The sequence below is a fragment of the Aspergillus flavus genome, chromosome 2, assembly GCF_009017415.1.
Source record: "Aspergillus flavus chromosome 2, complete sequence".
Classification (NCBI taxonomy): domain Eukaryota; kingdom Fungi; phylum Ascomycota; class Eurotiomycetes; order Eurotiales; family Aspergillaceae; genus Aspergillus; species Aspergillus flavus.
In genome coordinates this window covers 1,731,220-1,747,730 of record NC_092409.1, presented here as the reverse complement: position 1 = coordinate 1,747,730, position 16,511 = coordinate 1,731,220, and the positions used below count along the sequence as shown (strand labels likewise).

The 16,511-nt window shown below is 48.6% G+C and overlaps 7 protein-coding genes across 7 annotated transcripts; 3 read left to right on the top strand and 4 right to left on the bottom strand.

The window, feature by feature from the left end:
* Positions 1 to 2,304: 2,304 nt before the first annotated feature.
* F9C07_10010 (uncharacterized protein) lies at positions 2,305 to 2,574 on the bottom strand (the record flags this gene model as incomplete). Its single annotated transcript, XM_071507323.1, has 1 exon — positions 2,305 to 2,574. The coding sequence occupies one exon, from the start codon at positions 2,572 to 2,574 to the stop codon at positions 2,305 to 2,307; it is 270 nt and encodes an 89-aa protein (XP_071363658.1).
* Positions 2,575 to 3,980: 1,406 nt separating this feature from the next.
* On the bottom strand, positions 3,981 to 6,497 carry F9C07_10009 (putative aconitase; the record flags this gene model as incomplete). The annotated part of the gene is made up of 3 exons (XM_071507321.1): positions 3,981 to 4,946; positions 5,012 to 6,224; positions 6,304 to 6,497. The coding sequence occupies 3 exons, from the start codon at positions 6,495 to 6,497 to the stop codon at positions 3,981 to 3,983; spliced, it is 2,373 nt and encodes a 790-aa protein (XP_071363657.1).
* A 615-nt stretch (positions 6,498 to 7,112) lies between these two features.
* On the bottom strand, positions 7,113 to 8,290 carry F9C07_10008 (uncharacterized protein; the record flags this gene model as incomplete). Its single annotated transcript, XM_041289422.2, has 3 exons — positions 7,113 to 7,567; positions 7,635 to 8,104; positions 8,160 to 8,290. 3 exons carry the CDS (start codon positions 8,288 to 8,290, stop codon positions 7,113 to 7,115), a joined length of 1,056 nt encoding a protein of 351 aa, XP_041142427.2.
* Positions 8,291 to 8,822: 532 nt separating this feature from the next.
* Positions 8,823 to 9,864, top strand: F9C07_10007 (mitochondrial carrier domain-containing protein; the record flags this gene model as incomplete). Its single annotated transcript, XM_041289412.2, has 4 exons — positions 8,823 to 8,891; positions 8,969 to 9,064; positions 9,127 to 9,597; positions 9,655 to 9,864. 4 exons carry the CDS (start codon positions 8,823 to 8,825, stop codon positions 9,862 to 9,864), a joined length of 846 nt encoding a protein of 281 aa, XP_041142426.2.
* Positions 9,865 to 9,930: 66 nt separating this feature from the next.
* Positions 9,931 to 12,251, bottom strand: F9C07_1200148 (general substrate transporter). The gene is made up of 3 exons (XM_041289421.2): positions 11,799 to 12,251; positions 10,319 to 11,729; positions 9,931 to 10,265 (listed from the first exon to the last, which is right to left on the bottom strand). Exons 1-3 carry the CDS (start codon positions 11,920 to 11,922, stop codon positions 10,229 to 10,231), a joined length of 1,572 nt encoding a protein of 523 aa, XP_041142425.2. The 5' UTR covers positions 11,923 to 12,251; the 3' UTR covers positions 9,931 to 10,228.
* A 455-nt stretch (positions 12,252 to 12,706) lies between these two features.
* Positions 12,707 to 13,840, top strand: F9C07_10005 (DUF453 domain protein; the record flags this gene model as incomplete). The annotated part of the gene is made up of 1 exon (XM_041284605.1): positions 12,707 to 13,840. The coding sequence occupies one exon, from the start codon at positions 12,707 to 12,709 to the stop codon at positions 13,838 to 13,840; it is 1,134 nt and encodes a 377-aa protein (XP_041142424.1).
* A 181-nt stretch (positions 13,841 to 14,021) lies between these two features.
* Positions 14,022 to 16,438, top strand: F9C07_1200187 (fungal-specific transcription factor domain-containing protein). Its single transcript, XM_071507744.1, has 2 exons — positions 14,022 to 14,300; positions 14,365 to 16,438. The coding sequence occupies exons 1-2, from the start codon at positions 14,202 to 14,204 to the stop codon at positions 16,261 to 16,263; spliced, it is 1,998 nt and encodes a 665-aa protein (XP_071363656.1). The 5' UTR covers positions 14,022 to 14,201; the 3' UTR covers positions 16,264 to 16,438.
* Positions 16,439 to 16,511: the final 73 nt, after the last annotated feature.

Here is a 16,511-nt window from a genome sequence, read left to right as displayed (position 1 = left end):
CCAGTAGTGGAGAGAAGTATTGGCTCACACACGAGGGTCATGGAACATAACCAACGCATGACTATAGCTTAGCAAATATGGATATAGAACGACTTTAGGTTCAATAACCGAATCATCGGGCGATTTGACTATGAAATGTAGGAAAGCTTCGGCGGTGGAAGTCCTTTGGCTAGGCCTTGTAGGCTGGTGTCCGATTTCCGTGTTTTCTTCTTAAGAATGTTAAGAATGAATAGTTTTCGAGGCACATCTTCAGGACAGCTCCTTTCGTGTGTGTCCATCAAGATGATAACTCAGAGATCTGATTAAGCGTAAGGTGAATAGCTGTCTATCAGAGGTCATCAACAGTCCAAGGAAGGGGTCATCGCTGGAGAAGTGACTCTCCTGAGAGATATCAACAACAAGCTGAACTCGACATATTCTCTTTTATCGGCAGTGGTCACAAGCTCACTTATTTGAGGTGTTGCAGGAGATATCAACCACTTGAAAGTCCTGCGTGTCATTCTACTATGCCGTGGAACTACATACAAGCGTTGATGCCTATGGATGCCTGAAGGGGTCTTGAGGCGGCAAGACAGAGCTACGCTTTTTAGGCGTTTCCAGAGCCATGCATTGTTGATGTGGACGAGGAAAATGCCATCGTCAGTCGATGGCATCATCATCAACGGGCTAGACTCAGGATTGCACCTAGGGAAACTTGATATTAGCAACGAGGATGAATGGAATAGCTGCCTATGGCTTACCTCCAGCACTCATACTCTCGCCTACTGCTCGGGTAATGTCAGTCTCACAGCCGAACCCTTGGTGTAACATTTACGGGTCGATCCCCAGACCTGTCCTCGACGCGCCCCTGGATATCATGATGTCTCGTTCGCTTCGTGGCAGATCTTTAGAAAGCCTCAAGGGGAAAGCATGTTATATGTTGAAGGAAGTGATTAGTCCTCAGCGCTGATGTTTTTTGGGAAACAACCCAACTACATTAGTCAAAAAAAGGGGGGTGGAGAGAAACAGGAGAGAGAGCGAGGGAGAGAGGGTGGAGAAGGAAGGGGATGGCAAATGAAAAGCGGTGCAAGCAAAGTCACACCGGCAAGCCCTCTTTATATCTCAGGGAGGGGGTGAAAAGATCATAAACCCGAAGTAGGTTGTAATTCGGCCGAAGCGTGTCTGAACAGATGGGTCATGTTCAGAAGCTGCCCCAGCGGTTGTGCGTTGGGAAAGTCCTTTGATTGGCGAGGAATTATGTTCCGAAGGGCATTGGATACTTGGGAGTTGATTTCCCCCAAAAAGTGGAGCAATAGTTTTTCCTCAGGTGACTTTCCTTACGACTTACCGACTACTACTAGTATCTACGGTCGCTATCGTTCGACTGCCTTCAGGTACACTCGACCCCGACACCGTACGGTTATCTCGGGAGCAAGCTGCCTGCAAATCAAGCGCCCGCCTTGCTCATCTTTCCAGGTTGCTGGACGCAGGAGGTTGCTAGGAGAGTTATGCTTTTCCTCAGCCTTGCAGAGCGGCGAACGAGCGTGGGACACCCGTGCCTCGCCTCCCTAAACCCACTGGCTTTGTACGATGAAATGGCGTTGAATGCGAGAAACGGGGGACTATAACTAACACATCAGACTGATATTTGCTTGAACTAACCTGCATTAATTATGTTCATTCTCAGATCTCCTCCCTACCTTGCATGCCCCTGGCCTTCAACGTTCTTAGCAAGGTCCGGTTTCTAGAGTATCTACCAAAGGGTCTCGTCAATTTGTCGTCGACAGAAGCTCTCCAAATAACAGATGGTAGAGGTGTACGTCGTCGGTCGCTGACAGTTCGCGCAATCACTCGTAACTTATACCTATCATGCTCATCCGGAACTGACCACAATCGACAGAGTACATAGTTTCGATTGTTGAAAAATGTGGACGTTGAACCTGCATGTCGTGTAATTTGCGGATCAATTGTAATTAATCAAGGCGCTATCGAAAGGAGACAAGACTGGGCGAAACGGTGGACATTCAGGCGAACTGGCAATTTGAAGTTCTGATCACTAACACAGCAACTGGCATTATTAATCTGTTATGCTGTCCGGGCTGACGATCAGCGGATTAAACATCCGAGACGAGTCTCGTGTCCAACATTCATACCTACGTACCGGATGATCCATTTTCCGGTCCTCATTTGCAATAGTTACTGGTCTTCATTCGTCAGAATCGGAATAGATTTTTGACTGTGTTCATATTGAAGAAAAACATGCCGTGCAAGGATGAGAAATATTCGTCTTTCCCTATGGGGCCTAACCTAACAACCGGGAAGGGTTCAATGTCCATCTGGTTCCACCTCTCGAGGGACGCACAGCCCATTCAGGTTCTCCATACACGCTTCTCTCCAAACTTTTCGGCTGATAGTAACGGGGTTTGAGTTCGAGCAACTAGAGAGGGTGAAGGTTTCTATTATCCTGCTGATGTGCACGCTCTGTGATCTGGGTGTCACCCTTTCAATCCTCCCGGAATAGCTCAACAGCAAGGACAGATCCATACGGTGGCCATTTCTCGTCCCGTTCACGCCAATAATCCCCAGAGAGACCATGATGGCTCCAAGGGTAGATTAATGCGTGCCAGAAAGTAAGAGCTTTTGTTAGAGAGTCTCCATTGTTGCCGTTTTCTCTGCCTTAGCTACAAGACTCCTCGGTAAAGTCCCCCAAGAGAGCTCCAATTCCGACCCGTCGCATCTCGCTATTTCCAAAGTACGTATCGTGCTCTTCTTCATAAGCGATATTGTCAACAATTTTATTGATTTTGCTGTCGTAGAGCTACTTTGGTAGCCGAATGTCTGGAGCGGCAAACGCGGAATTGATAATATCATGGATCGCATGGGTATTAGACTTTGAATCAACTGCAATAGTCCGTTGGGCTGGCATATATTACGCAGAAGTGAGTTAATGTAGACCTTCTCAGCAGAATCATTCCCTGTGTGAGGCCATCTCAGTCAGCATACCGTCAGCAAATTGACACGCCTAAGATTCAGATGGGTCATCGCACATCTATCTGCTGTCCGATGCGAGGAGGTCTTACACGGCTGAGTAAAGCGATCGCAGAAATGTTCATTCAGAACGAGTGCTTCATTCTCTAAACTTCTCATGGCAGTAACAGGCGGTCCAGAAGAAGCCAACTGGGTACTAGAAAGGAACATTTCCCGAAACAACATGCAACAAGGATTCTAAAGCTCGCGGGAAAGGCGATGAGCGAAAGCGCACAGTACGAGGATCGGTTAGGACAGCAGGGAGCAGTTCCAGGTAGTCAACGTAATGCTGTCGAAGCTGTCATCCCAATAGTAGCATTTGCACTCGACCGTTGTCCGTGAGCTCACCATGGTTGCTTCATGGATGATTAACTTCCGTACAATTAGTACTCTCACCGTAGTTTGGGACTAATGTCGGTTGTAGAGGGCCCATCATGCCTAGCTATGGTGTACAATGGCCAATCTGATCGAGAAATCAGACTATATCATGTACTAATATCTCTTCTCCATACCCGGATGGGCACATACATGCGGGAAAGCTTGTCTCCTGTCGGGCAGGCAAAGCCCGAAATTTAATATACATAATAATAGTGAGCACAAACCTCTGGAAGAACAGGTGATGTAGGTGTTCGTGCTCCTGGATATGTCAGACTTTGCTCAAGCAATTCCTATATGTCATATTGACCAGCGGCACTGGACCTCGCGATGTGTCAATCAAAATAAGAGAAAAATACAATTATCATTCAACAGGTAAGCAAGTCTAATACCGAGCTATCTGGCAACTTAGCTTGGAAGTTATACTCCATAGGGCTGGAATGTATCTATAAGACGGGGAACTATAGATTCACCCTGGCGTCAATGTGGGGAGGATCTGCGACGTCCGAAACAAGTTTCCCCACAGCCGGACCAGATTCTCCGGACCATCGCGTGAGTGTTTACGGTACACGAGTGAAAGCTTTCTCCCAAACTATACTCTAGGAAAGGTGCCTGGACATCAGATTGAGTGCACTGCCAGCCTTAAAGTACTCGATCTGCTCATGGGTAAACGAATGAGAAACCTCCGCCTGCCAGGGCTCACTCGATGATTCCGTGGGAGTTACCAAGAGAGTGAGCGGTTGGCCAGGAGCCAGGGCGGCCAGACCTTTGATACTAACAAGATCCGAAGAGCGGATGCGGTCATAGTCCGCCTCATTTGTGAAAGTCAGTGGCAGCATGCCTTGCTTTTTCAGATTGGCCTCATGAATACGAGCGAAGCTCTTGGCGATGATAGCTACGCCTCCAAGGTAGCGAGGCTGGAGGGCAGCATGTTCACGGGAGGAACCCTCCCCGTAGTTATGGTCGGCAATCACCACCCAAGGGCGACCTTTGGCTTGGTAGTCGCGGGCCGTGTCGGGCACGCCGCCATCTTCACCTGTCAAGCGATTGCGGATCTGATTGACTTGCTCGGTTTCCGCGTTGACTGCGCCGATCAAGGTGTTGTTGGAGATGTTCTCGAGGTGGCCCCGAAAGCGGAACCAGGGGCCTGCAGGAGTGATGTGGTCGGTGGTGCACTTGCCCTTGGTTTTGATGAGAATGAGGCAGTCCTCGAAATCATTCCCGGACCAAGGCTTGAATGGGGCGAGCTTCTGTAGACGTTGAGAAGAAGGAGAAATTTGAACTTGTATATGACTGCGGTCATCTGTAGGGGGGGCTAAGTATGCAGAATCTGAATCTTCGTATCCCCGACTGGGGAGTGACTGGCCAACAGGGGGAGTGAAGCGGAATTCCTCTCCTGAGGGAGTCGTCAGACCGTCCACGTTGGGGTCGAAAGAAAGATCGTCGGAGAAGATCTTGCCCATGACAACTTCTGGGGATGAAAGGAATACATGGGTTGCTGGGTTAGAATCTAATCGACCGGAAAAGTTACGATTGTATGAGGTGATGATGGAGTTGGGTGTCCCCTGTGAGCGCCTGTTAGGAGGTGATGATCGCAATATACGAAGCGTAAGATAGGCAAGATACTTACTTTTGGCATGTCAGTACGGTCCCAAGAGCCACAGCAGGGACCACAGGCATTGGTCAGCATCGTAGCCCCAACCTTTTCGAGAACGTCGACAATCCCGGCGTTTTCGAGTGTCCGTCGAGTCTGCAAGCTACCGGGAGACACCAGTAGAGGCACCTTCGGTTTGAGACCAGCATCCAATGCTTGTTGAGCAACACTAGCAGCGCGTGTCATATCTTCAAATGACGAGTTGGTACACGATCCGATCAGACCAGCCGTGAGCTTTGGCCACGCATTCTCTTTCACAGCCGAGTGAAACTTAGACAATGGAGTAGCAAGATCTGGAGTGAAGGGTCCATTAATTTGTGGTTCCAAGGTTGACAAGTCAATCTCAATCACGCGATCGTACTCTGCCCCATGGTCAGCGCGCAGTTCATGGGAGACTGTCTCGACCGCTTGAGCCATGTCTGGTCTGTTGTTTGCACGAAGATACGCTGCCATCTGGGGAGAGTAAGGGAAGATGGACGTGGTAGCACCCGTCTCAGCCCCCATATTGCAGATTGTGGCCATTCCAGTCGCCGAGAGTCCCTTCGTGCCTGGCCCAAAGTATTCGACAATGGATCCAGTCCCTCCCTTGACAGATATCAGACTGGCGAGCTTATTGATCACATCTTTAGGAGATGCCCATTTAGTGAGTTCTCCGGTCAATTTAACACCAAGGACACGAGGTGCTATTAACTCCAACGGTAAACCAGCCATAACATCCACAGCATCAGCGCCACCAACTCCGATGGCAATCATACCCATACCTCCCGCATTTGGGGTATGAGAATCAGTCCCAACCATCATGCCACCGGGGAAAGCGTAGTTTTCGAGCACAATCTGATGAATGATTCCAGCGCCCGGCTTCCAGAAGCCCATATTATATCTTTGACAGGCACTTTCCATGAAGTCGTACACCTCTTGGTGAGCTTCGAGAGCCCGGGGAAGATCCTCAGTCTCGCCATCCCGGCTAACGATCAGATGGTCACAATGCACTGTTGTTGGAACCGCAGTAGATTCAAGTCCTGCAGACATAAACTGGATGAGAGCCATTTGAGCTGTAGCATCTTGGCAGGCGATTCGTAAGGGCCGCAATTTCAGCTGTGTTTTCCCCCGTACTATACTCCCGTCGTTTGAGGCGTCATCAAGGTGGGCATAAAGAACCTTTTCAGAGTAGGTCAAAGGGCGATCCAAACTACAATGAGCTGTGATTAACATGCATTCAAATCCTGGGCACTGGTTTGAGCAGGAACAACTGGAAGCATAGTACCTACCGACGGCGGATCTCGTTAACTTTGCGCGTAAATTTTTGCAAGTCGACATGCCGATGTTGTTCAAATCGGCTTAAAGATGCCGTACCAGGCGACGCCTCCGAGGCGAACCACCTATGAACCTGCGACTTTGACCTCAACCAATGCCTCGAGCAATGTTGTGAGGAAAACCTGGATCGCATTGCTAAAGAGACCATCTTGTCCGCCTTTTTTTCCAAGAAGAAAAGAGGGAGCCTCAAATTACCCCACAAATCATAGGGAGGATCTTGCGAGTTTAACTAAGGCTGCATTTTAATGTGTTTACTTATTCTCAAGCTCTCATTAGCTGGTGAGTTCGCAGTTGCCATCGTATTCGGATGCATCCGCCGCGAGTATAGAGTCGGGTGCTTCCGACCCCAATGTCCCCCACGCCACGCCTAAGAACAATTACCCGGATCCACATCGTGATAAACGAGGAAGGGAGGCTTTGCTCTAAACTTTTCCAGTAATCGGCTCCTCTGCTTGCTATGGATCCCCAATCCATGGCTTAACTTTGATAGATAACAGGCACCAAGCAATACCCGACGGGATCCAGCCATCGGTATCCCAGGATGAGTCTGCGGTTTCAAAGCCCGATTATGCTTGACAAGTGTACTATGAGCTTCTTCCTACTGATATGAGAGCTGGGTATATACAATGCTGTAGTCCTACTATCCATCCACTTTCATAATTGCAATATCATCTGTATCTGAAGCAATTTTGTTATTTTGAATAATAGTAGCATCTCCAATATAAGGAGCACTCAGCAAGATGATATATCATCAATAGTCTTCTCACCTATAGAATCGAGCTGGATTATCCCTCATAAGCTTTTCCCAGACTTCTTCACTACCCACCCAGTCTCTCAAATTTTGCAGAATCCCAAGATTATCAATCGAACGAAACCCTTCTTTTACATTGATGTCCGGATTCTTCAAGCGAGCCGCACCATCTCCCGTATGTGGCCAGTCACTACCCCAGACCAGCTGATATGGGATCTCACGTGCCAGTGACTCGATAATGGGTTTCATATCACTGTAAGTAGAAGCAGAGTCCTTTGAACAACGATATAGACCAGATATCTTCACTATAGCACGCCCGTGCTTCGCTAGTGATGTGAGAGATGAAAAGCCTGGTTGCGATAAAGGTGATTCATGGAATTCCGGCGACAACTTCGACCGGCCCAGTGCTCCTCCCAGATGGTCAGCTATGACGGGGACTGGCAGATCGAGGATAGAATCATATAGAGCTATATCCGTCATTAACAAATAGGTTAAGCAGGAGCGCGAATACGATTCACAAGCGCCAAAACTTACCCTCCCATACCCAGACAGGAACATAAAGCTGAACCATCCAGCCCGGAAGATGTTGAATGCGACTGGCAGCTTTGTGTAGCATATCCGCCAGCTTAGTTAGGTCGACTTCACGACCGTCTGCTTGGAAATTCAAGCGTATGCCTCGTGCACCGAGCTGATGCATCTCCTCCAGGGCATGATCTGTCACATTATCCACATCAATAACCACTATAGCACGTGCATTGATGTTGCGGTTTCGTAAATCCCGTAAGCATTGTAGCAACACCGTGCAATCGGTTTTGTAAGGTGATGGCTGGACGAGGACCAGATTCCCCACTTGACCGTCTGTTGTTAGATTCTCGTTGAAGGCAATCAGCTTTGATAGAGGAGCATCTTCGGGCGTGTATGGTCGACCCGGGGCATATGGGCCCAGACGGGGATCGAAGACGTGGACATGAGTATCGAATGCTCCCGCTGGTAAGAGAGGTGTTCTAAGATTGTTAGACCCTCGTCCTTATGTTCTTCGATATTCCCTGGGCTACTTACTTTTTCTGACAGTCTGTCACAGATGCAAAACTATGCGCTGGACCTTTCGTCTGTAATATGGAGGATACGCTGCCCATCGTGCTGCGGGAAATTTGATATACCTTGAATGATATACTGGCCCGAGGCAGCATCTGCAATTTTTGTTGGTAAAGATATACAAGAGTCAGGATCCAACATAAACACCAAGCACAATATCAGCATTATTCATACTAACATATACCTCGGACGCACATGGTCCACTTCGGGTTTGCCGGCAATTGCGCGAAGAATACTGGTATCGGATGCTTCCGATATTTATCTCTTATCTCCAACATAGAGATACAGAAAGCAACACTGGTGGGACATTAAGTTGTCTATAAGTCTGTCCAATCGCAAGTAGAAGAGCGAAACAAATCGAAAATAATTCATTTCAAGACAGACGGAGGATCATATATACAGGGTTCTCAGCTGTGTTCAGGTCCCTTTTAACCACATTATTTGGATATCATCGTGTTTCCAAAACATTTCAAGTGAGAATGAATGTGCAAAGTTCATTACCCAGGAGCCCTGTAGCTCTTCCTTTGGAAGAAGCAAGCGAGAAAAGGAGAAGGGTTCCTCTCCGAAACTTAGGGGTTGGAGCGTTGATGAATATATTTCAGGGCAAGTGATATCGATTTATATCCCATGATTGGTCTTCTAACAGCGGTTATAGTTACGACCCTTGGTCAACCGATGGAGGTACTAAAAACACATGTGAGTTGCATCTGATATAGTGGATCAAATGTAGTATCCACTGCCAGAGCAATTTATAACACCATTGAACGCATTAGCTCGCCGCCAACAGACATGACACATTAAGAGCCGCAGTACAAAAGACATGGCTCCGCGGGGGACCACTTGCCTTTTACCAAGGCTTGATACCTTGGGTAAGATACAAGATTTCACCATAGGGTCGACTAGACATGCTAACATGAGAACCGGTCCACAGGCTTGGCTGGAAGCCTCTACCAAAGGGGCAATACTCATTATCACATCGACTGAGATTGAGTACCATGCTAAGATGAAGCTCGGTGCTTCACCCACTGTCTGTGGCGCCCTGGGTGGAATCGGGGGCGGGGTGGCACAAGCCTACCTGACTATGGGGATGACCACTTGTATGAAGACTGTAGAAGTCACGCGGACGAAGATGTCGGTGAACGGTGCTAAGGTACCGGGAACATTTGAGATTTTCTTCAAGATCATTCGCGAACAGGGAATTCGAGGTGTGAACAAGGGAGTAAACGCCGTTGCATTACGCCAGATCACTGGTTGGTCATCGAGAATTGGGATTGCTCGATTTGCAGAGGAACGTATCCGTTGGATGAGCGGGAAAGGGAAAGAAGAGAAGCTTGGTTTTGGTGAGAAGATCCTAGCCTCCACGGTTGGAGGTGCTCTGAGTTGCTGGAATCAGCCGTTCGAGGTGAGTAGACACATATCCCATATTGTTGAGGCGTGAGATGCTGATAAACGAGAATAGGTCCTTCGTGTGGAAATGCAGTCAATGAAAGAGGAGCCCGGTCGATCAGTTCGTCCAACAATGATGTCCACTCTGAAGAAGATCATTCGCATATCAGGAGTCAAGGGTCTCTTCCGAGGTGTTGTACCACGAATCGGTGTAGCTGGCTGGGCTACCATCTGCATGGTTGGGCTTGGAGATATGGTGAAGGACTTCGCAAACCGATACTAGACTTGAACGTTTCTTACCCAATACAAAACTATGAGCAAATTTGCGGTATATTCACACCCAGCATATAATAAATCAAAGCGAGATGCACGACGGTGACAACTGTAGCCATTGAGAGCTAGTATTAGTGTAGACAAGTTTGACTGATCGTCATTAAGTGGGATTTTGGGGAATAGAGAAATGAGGCAGACTACTACATCAAACTCAGAAAATGCAAAATGAATTGGGTCATAGATTCTAAGCTATCGTTTATCTGTTCATCAGTGGTAATTCGTCTCATATCAAGTAAATAGATTGAGTACTGAAGCTACACTGCCCAAACAGTCATGATCATATTTAACACATACAAACTAGATCTGGCTATAATCTATACGCGTTCGATGTACCTGGTACTCTGCTTCTCGCTGCAACTTGATATTAGCAAGGTGTAATAACCTGAAATGAATTAGAGACCTACTCATCATCCTCATCATTCTGTCTCTCAGGAGCCAACGGCTGACCTAATCGGTAAAGAGGTCGTTCAAAGATCTTGTTTATTTCCTCGAGACTGAGGCCGCTCGTCTCGGGAACCAGGAAGAAGGTGTATACGAGCGCAACGATACAGAACCCGGCGAACAACACAAACGCGCCCCATGTGTGTAAGCCAGTCAATAGAGAAGGTGTTGCCTTTGTGATGGCGAAGTAGAAAAGCCAATGGAAACATTGAGACAGAGCGCCCCCAAAGGAACGAATCCGGCTAGGCCACAGCTCGGCACCAAAGAGATAAGGCAGTGTGTAAAGTCCAATTGCCCATCCCAAGGCATGAATGTATATGAAGGCAATGGCCGCATCTGAGGCTCCTTTGGGCATAGTTGAAGGCTCTTTGGTAAAAAAACTCAGATATCCAGCCAAATAAGAGTGACAGATTATCTGAATGATGATACCGGTCATCAGAGACTTGCGCCGGCCCAGCACATCAACGAAGCATAGAGAGGCGGCCACGCAGAATATGAGCTTTGTAATTGCATAGAGACCCGTGGTGTAGACCTTGACTCCAGATCCTTTGATACCTACCATTCCAAATATTGTTGGGAGATAGTTTGTTACGGAATTAGCTCCCGACATCTGTGCGAGGATATATGCCACAAGGGAGAGCTGCACGCGGCGTAAATTGCTGCGAATGAAGAACGTTTCCTTGACTACCTTCAGAGAGCTGGTTGGCCCAAGGGAGGTGTCCTCTTCTTCTACTTGCCGCACCATTTCATTGTATTCAGCGTCCACATAAGGATGGTTTGCAGGGAGACCTCGAAGACGGAGCAGGCTAGCAAGGGCGCTTTGTCGTTTATTGCTCAGAATGATCCAACGCGGGGACTCGACGGCAAAGAAGGAGAGGATAATGCTGATTGAGGGAGCAAAGGTCTGAGTAAACCAGGGAATTTGATACTGAAGGTTTTTCGCCGGTGATATGTGTATGGAGCATCCGTACACAGTGAAAACACCTAACGCCTGCCCAGAAAGCATGCAGACATTGAATAACAGAGTCATGAGACCTCTCGTGGCCTTGGGTGCCACCTCTGCAATTGTCATAGGGCCTACCACGGTCAATGCCCCAATTCCCAAGCCGGCAATTAGGCGGCCAGCGTAGAGCACACCGACATTGCCGTATGAAAAGCAGGATATCAAGGAGCCGATGATGTATACCAACTGGTAAAGTCGCATCGACCACCTGCGACCAATGCGGTCATTCAATAAGAAAGAGAGCAAAGCACCGACCCCCGCCCCCAGATTGACGAACGAGACAATATTAGAAACTGTATTGTTGTCCAGATTATACATGCGCTCAAAAGACTTGAGCTGTGTAATAGCAGATGCTGATCCTTCGTCCCAACCTACGAGTAAACGAGGGGTCAGATAGAGACATAGTATAATCGGGCAGGTCTTTGGGTCAGGCAACATACCCTTCGCACAACCACAGAGGGCAAATGAGACAACCACAACAGCGAGGTTATGGTTATATATCCCCCGTGGAGAGTCACGGATGGCATGGATGTACTTAGCAAGCGAGGTAGTGGAACGGGTCATTGTTGTAGATAATTGCCGTACACGAGGACAAAGAAGTAAGGGCAGACTGTCTACCCAAGGCCTCGCACGTACTCAGTATTGTAGAACATGGCATCAGACTGAGAGTGCTTGCACCTTTATGTTACAGATTTGAAGTGCCGAGACCCCGCAACGTGATATCACCCCCAGATGTCAATTTTCCCCAGATTCTGTTGGAATGGGGAAACGGAACCATCCGAAGAGAAACAGCTGGTTCAGGATGAATCTGGTACTGGCCGTATATAATCAAGTGCAGCGTGGGCTGATTAACTACGCAGAGGCACCGGAATGCAAAGGAAATAACTGGCATGATGGAACTACCTAAGGTTAGTAGCAATGCTTGGCTCCTGGCACATCCAATGATACCCTTGATATATCCCCTGTAATCGTAATTTATCTTGCAGATGAGCCGTCTCAATGGGATCTACTCTATAGGGCAAAAATAGTTCACTTATGCGGTTGAGATCATCTGATCATAGCATCGGATCTATCCGAAGCTCGACCGAGAAGCTCGCCTTATATGAAACTTCAGTTTCTGACCACTAAAGGCATCGCAGACAGTCTCATTCAGTACTCCATACCTAGTTAGATCGTATTTGTTATTCTTTTCTTTCTGTACCTTGACACTATCCTGGCCGGTATGCTATCACGCACAACACCCTTTCCACAGCGTCTCTCAGGGCATTTGTCCATCTCAGGGTTTTCATCCAGACGATGGGTATCTCATTCTTATAGTCTATGCCAGCAACAAAACGAACAATTTCGAATGAAGAAACAGCGCTCTCTTCCTGCAGCTTACTATCGGGGAGGAACGTCGAGGGCGGTCTTCTTCCGGCAGGAAGATCTACCTCGTGACAGAAAATCTTGGGATCCTATCTTTTTGGATGTGATTGGCAGTCCCGATCCCTACGGTCGTCAGCTTGATGGGCTTGGTGGGGGGATCTCCAGTCTCTCCAAAATCTGCATCGTCGGCAAATCACAACATCCAGAGGCTGATGTCGACTACACTTTCGTTTCCCTGGGGGTCAAGACACCAGATGTTGATTACTCAAGCAACTGTGGGAACATGATCAGTGCAGTTGGTCCCTTTGCCGTCGACTCTAAGCTTGTCCAGGTGTCTTCCAACGCGACTGATGCGTCAATACGAATCCATAATACCAACACGGGCAAAGTCATTCGTGCGACTTTTCCAGTTGTTGATGGCGAGGCCGCCTCGAGCGGTACGTTCGCCATCGATGGCGTTGCAAGCACAGCAGCACGCATTAAACTCGATTTCTTGAACCCAGCTGGGTCTCGAACCGGGAAACTACTCCCTACAGGAAATGTAGTTGATACATTCGATGGGGTAGCAGCAACATGCATTGATGTCGCCAACCCCTGTACCTTTGTCCGCGCCAGTGACCTTGGCGTGGACGGGAATCTGACCCCCGACGAGATAGAAGTGCATCCAGACTTGCTAGCACGTCTAGATTCAATCCGTCGTCAAGCAGGAGTGAAGATGGGCTTAGCATCAACGCCAGAGACTATTCCTGGGAGTGTACCCAAAATCTGTCTAGTGTCAACGCCGCCCGAAAATGAACGAGCGGTCCAACAGAAACAGACTGCCAGTGATGTGGACGTTCTCGCCCGCTCGATCTCCGTCGGGCAACCCCACAAGGCGGTCCCAATCACTGTAGCTCTGGCTCTGGCCTCTGCCGCTCGAGTCCAGGGGAGCACCGTGGCTGATGTTGCTAGCAAACAACCTGTGGATCAGGCGGGTATCACCATCGGACATACCAGCGGCAACCTACTGGTTGGAGCAGACTTTGATCCTAATGGAGCACTTTCGGCTGCTACCGTTTTTAGGACAGCTCGCCGTCTCTTTGAGGGACGCATATTTTGGAAGGATGAGTCGATGTAAACAGACTGAAGGGCATGAATTTACTGGGCACATAGATGACATGTATAAAAGATAGAATGCTGGATTCGCAAACTAAGAGTTAGATGCATATGTATCAGCGCCTACAGTATGAGCTTTGTCCCAAGGTTAAGTATCCTCATGTATGCATGAAATGATTGTTAAATGATCAAAACGTGATTGGCTCATTGAACGGGGCAGTCCATCTGGATCACGTGCCCTCGATCCAAATGTAAACGGTCGATTTAGCTCGATTGCATTTTCTCTCAGGGACAGAATGTGGAGAAGGCGCTCAGCACCGCAAATATGCCCAGTTAAGTGGCGATTCTCAGGGGGGAAATGTGAACTCCCGGCGATTTAATCCATGGCAACTCCATCTTCCAGCCCAGTTCCTCGGCGCCACCGTCGTGGACTCACTCGGAGTGCTGCCGCCTGTGAGCGCTGTCGACGGCGAAAACAAAAAGTAAGCCTTTCTTTCGTCTTGCTGAACCGCATTCCTCAAGTTCGGCTGATGACCGTACCCCCAGTGTGATGGTAAAACGCCAATATGCGGGCCGTGCGCCAGGGCGGGTGCGACATGCATACCTTCAGAAAGACTATTGATTCGACAAAGTGATGCCGACTGTAGATGTCAGTCGCTTCGTGAACAGTTGGCATCCTTGGAGCGTCGCTATGAAGCTCTAGCCCAACAGCACGAGGAGTTACTAGCACAGAAGGATAAGGACAGTCTGCATGATGGTGCCAACCCTCGAGCCTTGGATGGCCTCGCGTTGGCCAATTCCTCATCCCATCACCACGATACCATGGGGACTTCTGAATCTGTTGTGCCTCAGAGTCGAGACCTACGGCGTAACGCCAATTGTTCTTACTCAGGCCGCATTCTCCGGCCAACTTTCTCTAAGAGTACTAATATTGAGGGCATGAATATGAGCACATTGAGTTGCGCCTGGAATCTCTGGGGGGATGATTCAATGCCAACAGAACAGCCTATTTCCTTGAGTCTTCTCAATGATGCTGCCTATGTAGAGCTTGTGAATATCTTCTTTGAGCGCCGCTGGCCTTACCTCCCAGTGCTCCATCGGCCAACCTTCGAATCCAAATATCTTACTCCTTTCATGACTAATCTGGAAGTCGACCCGGTATCCAATTTCTTTGTATATATGGTCTTAGCGATTGCGGCGACGGAGAAGTCTTGGGTCGAGCAAGAAAATCGGTTTATTCATCGGGAATTCTTCGGTCGGGCCGTGCTGGAGTTGCATTACGTTATGCGCATCGATGATTTTGAATGCGCGCAATGCCTGTTGCTTCTTTGCATGTATGGCCACAATGAGCCACAGGCAGTGAATTTATGGTACACATCGGGACTTGCCCTCCGTTTGGCAACTGGAATCGATCTGCATCGCCGTGAGAGTCTTGTGGGTCTAGACTTGTTCCGCACGGAGATGTCCAAGCGGGTGTTCTGGTGCGCGTATGTCATGGATTGCAGCATTGCAGTCAATATGGGTCGACCGCTGGGCATTCAAGACACAGATATATCTACCCCTTTGCCTCTCCAGCTATCCGATGATCAGTTACGTGATGCAGTTGAGCCTCCCGATCCAGAATCCGTGACAATTCCCACGGTCACAGATACCTCAACATTTATACACATCATAAAACTACGCCGAATGAATGCCGAGATCTACAAGGCCTTTCATCCCGCCGTACGTAGCTCATCTGCGCGCAACGAGATAGATACCCTGCGATCATATTATTATTCTGAATTGAACATGTGGCTCGTCACTGCCCCAAGATACCCCCATACTCACTCCACTTTCCAGTCCCTTGAATGGTTTCATATTGCATTCAACCATGCAATCATGTCGTTATATCGTCCATCTCGCACCGCGCCAATCCTCTCAGCGGATGACCTCCGCATCTGCACCGAAGCAGCCATTGGCCTCATCAGCTCCTATAGCTCACTTTATGCGCGGAACAAAATAAAATATACCTTTGTGGCAATTCACTCCCTTTTCTTGGCTGCGTTGACTATGCTGTACGCCCTTCGAGCATCGCCAGCTCTCCGCCAGGATCTGACAAAACCTGTGATCAGTACGAACATCTCAACTTTTCTAACCCTCTTTCGCGGCATCTCAAACGGCCGTGCCGTAGGAGAGAAGTGTTCTTCCATTATCGAGCGACTGGGGACCGCAATCTTAACTTTGTTCGACGACACTGAGCAGCCAATCTCTGCCGTGGACGATGAGTTCCAATCATGGTTTGGGCTGCAGACGAACATATTTTCACCGCGGGATCGGGACGCGATATTTGGAGACCCTGTGGGCATGTCTCCACATTTACCTGATGTCAGGGTAGATCTACCGTGGACTGACTTGTTCATTGAAGGGCTCGATATGGGCGCGGTGAGTGCCTGGAATTTCTTCTAACGGGCAGCAATTTGCGTGATCATGAATCATGATCTGTTTGAATTTTGGGCTGAACAACCGGGAACGGAGCACCGGTTTGACTGGATTGTAAATAATTTTGGGCGACAGTAGTTGTGTAAATCAATGTACATACACCAGACATTAATCTGGGCGTAATTATTACCAGGGTAGGGTTTGAAGGCTCCGGAGAGGACCGAGAACTCCGTTCGGCGAAAGGAAAAGAACGCCGACAACCGACGGTCGATGCA